Consider the following 4,771-nt stretch of genomic DNA (forward strand, 5'->3'; position numbering starts at 1 on the left):
GGCTTCGGCCCAGCACCATACTGTTGCCTGCAAGACCCACCTGGCCAGCTGCGACCCAGTGCTCCTCCGGTAGCTGATAAATACATCAGTCCCATCGGATGCAGTTTGCAGCGTTATAGGGGAGTGAAGCGTTTCTAGACAGAGAAAACGGCAACCAAAAGTAAAAAATACTCAACAGCTCATCCCAAACAACCCTCGATACTCGCCCCCACCCTCCTGCTCTGGCGCAATGAGCGGCAGTGGGACCCGCACCCCTTGCAGCAGTGAGGATGCGGACGCGGTGGAAACCCATGTTGATGTGGCAGTCCTCCTGCAGCTGCTGCTCCGTCACCCGGTGCAAGAAGTTGCGGTTGATGCCACATGTCAGCAAGTTGTATGTGTACTGACGAAACTTGGGGTCAATGCCGCTCAGCCAGTCGGCCAGGTTGCTGCGGTCACAGGTGGAGTAGTTTGCGAAGGTCTTCAGCTCTGTCAGCTCCCGGAAAAACCTGGCAGAGAAACAAATGAAAGTGTGGAGTGGGGAGGGGAGGCTGCTGGACCAGGCAGGACCTAGAGACATTTGGTACCACAGCTTTTATCTGCACAGGAGAGAGCGCAGCTACATGCCATGGTGAAGAATGAGCTAAAGGAATAGGAAGAGAGAAGAACAACTGGGGGAGTGTTGGTCCTGAGGACATGGAGGTATTAAGGAGCTCAGCTAAGGGAGGAGAAGCTTGGGTAAGTTCCCATCTTTCTGGGTAACTTGCAGGATCCCACCTCCCCTGTGCCATAGGTGGTCTCTCTCTATCCCACACCTCTCCTGTGCATTGGCCCCATTGCAGGAATCCCTCTGGGACTGCATACTGCACTGGAAAAGTCCTGGCAGTCCAGGTTTGCATTTTGAGGGTCTCTGTTCTTGTCTTTGCAAGAAGGGAAAGGCACAGACCTTTTCCCTGGCTCTGCCACTCTTGTGATGACCATGTGAGAGGCCAGCATGTGAGTGGTGGTCTTACCTTTTCCGAGTGATGCTGGAGTCCATCCCCAAATCCTCCTGCAGTTCCTCCTCTGTCAGCCTCAGGAGAATGTCCCCATCCACCTGGTGGTCCTGCCAAGAGAAATCCAGGCTGGAAAGTTCCCAGAAAAACTGTTGGGTGAGATGCTTACACCTCCGCTGCAAGATGGGGCAAAAGGGCCCATCCAGGTGTTCTTCCCCTGGCATGCAGCCCTACCAGGAAGCTCTGGCAGTATTTGTTGAATCCGATCTGCTGCAGCCACGTCTGCACCTCACAGGGCTTCCAGTTGGGAACCGTGGGCAGGATGCGCCGAGGAACCTCCTCCCCTATCATGCGCAGCACCTTTTTGGCCAGGGAGGAGGTGGTGCTGCTGGTGGAGTAGCACACTACCCTCTTCAGGCTCTGCGTAGCCCCAATCTCACTGAAAATCTGGGGACACAAAGGGAGGAGACATCATTTTGCTTTCCCTCCTCCTCCCTGCAACCTATGCCGGGCCAGCTGAGGACCAGCGTACTTGGTGAATTCATAGGGGAGCAAAAGACACCAAGAAGCAGTTGTTGCAGCCCTTCCCTTTTGCATTTCCTTCCTTCAGGCCAACCTACCCTTTACCTTTGTTTTCTTCTGCCTGGTTTTGATGGCAGCCTCCGTGCAGAGGTAGAAGGCAGCGATGCACTGTGCTTCCAGCCGCGAGCTGTCCAGCAAGGGCACCAGCCGCTGCAGGTCGTCCGCCGTCCGCCCCTGGCTGTTGTCACTGCTGCCCAACATCTCGCAGGCAAACTGCTCCGGATCCAGTGAGGCGATGAATGGCTCCACCAGAGCCAGCGTCCCCGAGCGCTCCACCTCCTTCTCGATTTCTTTGTTGGTGGCCAGCACCGTGATGGCCAGGCACGCGTGCAGGCGGATTAGTTCATCGTCTCTTGAGAATACCAGTGGGAACAGCCACTCCGCCGTCCTCTTCTCGATCATCAGGCGCTGGTTGGCCTGCCCGCCATACATGGCACAGTTGGCCAAGGCCATGGCACAGTGCCGCAGCACGATGGGGTCCGTCCAACGGCACCAGTAGAGGATAGCATCCAGGCCTCCATCAGAGATTAGCTGGAAACAGGTCTCCTCGGTGTGTTTGAACATGTGCTCCAGGATACCGGAGACGCTCTGCGCCAGCTGGGGAACATCTCGCTCCTTGGCTAAGTTCAGAATCACCCCCAGACCAATCCGAGCAATCCGGTCCCTGCAGGAAGGAGAGGCACAGGCAGTTGAGGGGCAGATGGCCATGGAGGGAGTGAGAACAGTAACTGGTGTGTGAACTGCCTCGTGCTTTGGTGGCATTTGCCCCATGACAGCCAGATGTTTCCCTGTGGGACACGGCTGCCAGATATGGTGTCAGGCTGTGATGCAGTGAGTGACAGGCTGGTGTTGGAAGAACCTGTCCTGGTCTGATGGAAGAGCTTGTGATGGGACAGGACATGGAGTGCATAGCCTAGGACCACCACGCCAGAGGCTCTTGTGCTCGAGGTAAGGATGTATGTAGCAATTAACAGCGCATGATAGGCTAACGCTGGGCTAGAAACAGATCTGCTTAGTCAGCTTTGCAGGGGGTATGTGAGCATCTTCGTGTTTGGGGGTGAAAACTCATTTTTCCCTAACCAGTGCTGTCCTCTCACTGCTCTCCAGATGGGTGCCAAGCCCAGGACAGGGGCTTCACACCTGGCTGAGCAACCACGCAGAACTGGCCACAGTTTTCTCACAGGCATCCGTGAGAGATGGGGATCTGCCTGTCCTGGGAAGGCAGCGTGGAGGCAGCTTGGAGGAAAGCTGTTCGTCTCCTCAGCCCTGCGCTCACCTAGAAGAGGACAGCAGGAGCCTGGGGGCAGGCAGCCAAGGGCCACCAACTGCTGCCCAGCCATGGCTGGCCTTGGGAGCCCTGTGCTGCAAGGATGGTCTTAAAATGACACCCGAATTGGGCTGTGCCCTAAAAGCATAGAGTGAGGAAGGGGAAAATGATGGGCTCTTGGCTGCCTTCCCATGAGCTTGCTGGGCCAAGGGGGCAGCTCCATCTCTGGCCTTAGAAATGACCCGTTTGATGGTGCCATGATGGAGCTGCTGTGTTCACAAGGCACAAGCACTGGTGTGGATGCCCCATGCTGTGCTGCTCAGGGGGGCAGTGGCCCCCAGCGATGGTGGGGGTGAAGGCACGCCAGCCTCTCTGTGCTGACAGGCGGGAAGAGCATTTCTGGGAAGCCTGTGGCCCACATGGCTCACGCTGACCTTGGGGTGGCTTTGGCAGCAAACGCTGTGGAGAGCTCTGGAAAAAAAAAGCCCTCAGCCTGGGACTGGCTCCAAGCCCAGACTTGGCCACGGGGCTGGATGACACACACAGCCCCGCTGGGTCGCCGACTCACCACAGCCGCGGGATGGAGCCAGGACCTGTCCAGCTCCTGGCTGAGCACCACTGCTGCTGTGCGCGGATGCTGGGAGAGGTCCCTAAGCCAGAGGCTTGGACCTGGAAGGAGACCCTACAGCTCCCTACCATCATGTGGAGGTTGATGGTGGGTCAGGCTATGGGGGGTCAGGCTGCAGGGAGTGAGGGGCTGGGGGCCCGCAGCTGCTCCAAGACCCTGGCCCACAAACTGCTCCTGGAGCAGAGACAGCAACTCCAGCAGCTGCTTTCTCTTGCCAGGAAGCTAAGTGCTGAATTCAGACTCTGCCAGTGATGTTTCCTGGGATTAATTCCACGCTAATGGACTTTCCTGATTTAGCTGTTGCTTCTTTTTGCCTGCCAGGCTGCGAGTCCTCAACCTTACAGCAAGACACATCACCCATGAAGCTGGAGAAGACCATAAACTCTGGCCAGGCTTCCTCCACATGCGCCCAAAGCCCTGGCTGGGGCTGGCTGGGCTTGGTGCACCGAGGGAGAGCGGAGCTGGCAGAGCTGTGTGTTTGCCTGCAGGGTCCCAGAAAGGCCTGATCCTGACCCGGCCTGCAATGGTGTGCGGCTTCTCTCTGGGACCGGCACGCTGCAGGCAATGCTGCTGGGGCATCCCAAGCCAGACACGGCGCAGAGCGGAGAGTTCGTCTGGTGGGGGATCTTGTGGGAGCACATTCATGGTGTTTGAAGGGCGAGCTGCATGCGGGCGCTGCATCAGCACTGCTGTGCATTTAGATGCGTTGGGTGCCATGTGTGCACATGCACTCATACACGTGCTCATATACACACACGCACACGCTCCCACCCGACCTGTGCCCACGCTTTGGCAGAGCCGGCCCATCGCCTCTCACCTCTCCTGGGGAGCAGCACACCCGTCTCCAGCCTCTGGGCTAGCGGCCAAGGGCTGGGGGGCTCTGAGGGCCGCTGATGGGCTGGCCCCCACCTTATGGCCTCACTGGTCGGCAGCAGGAGGTCTCTGGGAACCGGCTTTGTCCTCCTCCTGCTGCAGTAATGGCTTAAGGGGGAGTCGTGTCTTGTCCTTGGGGTCAGATGCTTGGGGCCAGATAAACCCATCCAGCTCAGCCACAAAGGGTGTCTTGTCTGGGTGGTCCCAGGCTGAAGGGTGCTCATGAGGATACCCCAATCCTCACGCGCATCCCTGAGCTGGGGCTGATCCTCCTCTCTCCAGCTGTGAGGGGGGGCAGGCCATGCGGTTGCCTGGGTGTGACTGGCAAGTCAGGGACACCCACATGCAAGTGCTGGTGTGGGGGGATGCAGTGGGGAGCCGAAGGGGTTTGATGCGCCGGGAGCACCCAGAGCAGGGAAATTTGGGGCGTGTGGGTGGGAAGGGTGG

The 4,771-nt window shown here is 58.1% G+C and overlaps 1 protein-coding gene across 1 annotated transcript in view; it reads right to left on the reverse strand.

The window, feature by feature from the left end:
- Positions 1-4,771, reverse strand: part of SARM1 (sterile alpha and TIR motif containing 1) — a 7,513-nt gene that overhangs the window by 1,566 nt on the left and 1,176 nt on the right. Inside the window, exons 3-8 of the mRNA XM_010285526.1 lie at positions 2,738-2,832; positions 1,602-2,220; positions 1,209-1,421; positions 993-1,084; positions 253-488; positions 41-134 (exon numbers count right to left, since the gene is read on the reverse strand). Coding sequence (XP_010283828.1) covers positions 41-134; positions 253-488; positions 993-1,084; positions 1,209-1,421; positions 1,602-2,220; positions 2,738-2,832 — 1,349 coding nt within the window. The remainder of the gene's footprint in view (positions 1-40; positions 135-252; positions 489-992; positions 1,085-1,208; positions 1,422-1,601; positions 2,221-2,737; positions 2,833-4,771) is intronic.

The sequence above is a fragment of the Phaethon lepturus genome, unplaced genomic scaffold, assembly GCF_000687285.1.
Source record: "Phaethon lepturus isolate BGI_N335 unplaced genomic scaffold, ASM68728v1 scaffold25414, whole genome shotgun sequence".
NCBI classification, from domain to species: domain Eukaryota; kingdom Metazoa; phylum Chordata; class Aves; order Phaethontiformes; family Phaethontidae; genus Phaethon; species Phaethon lepturus.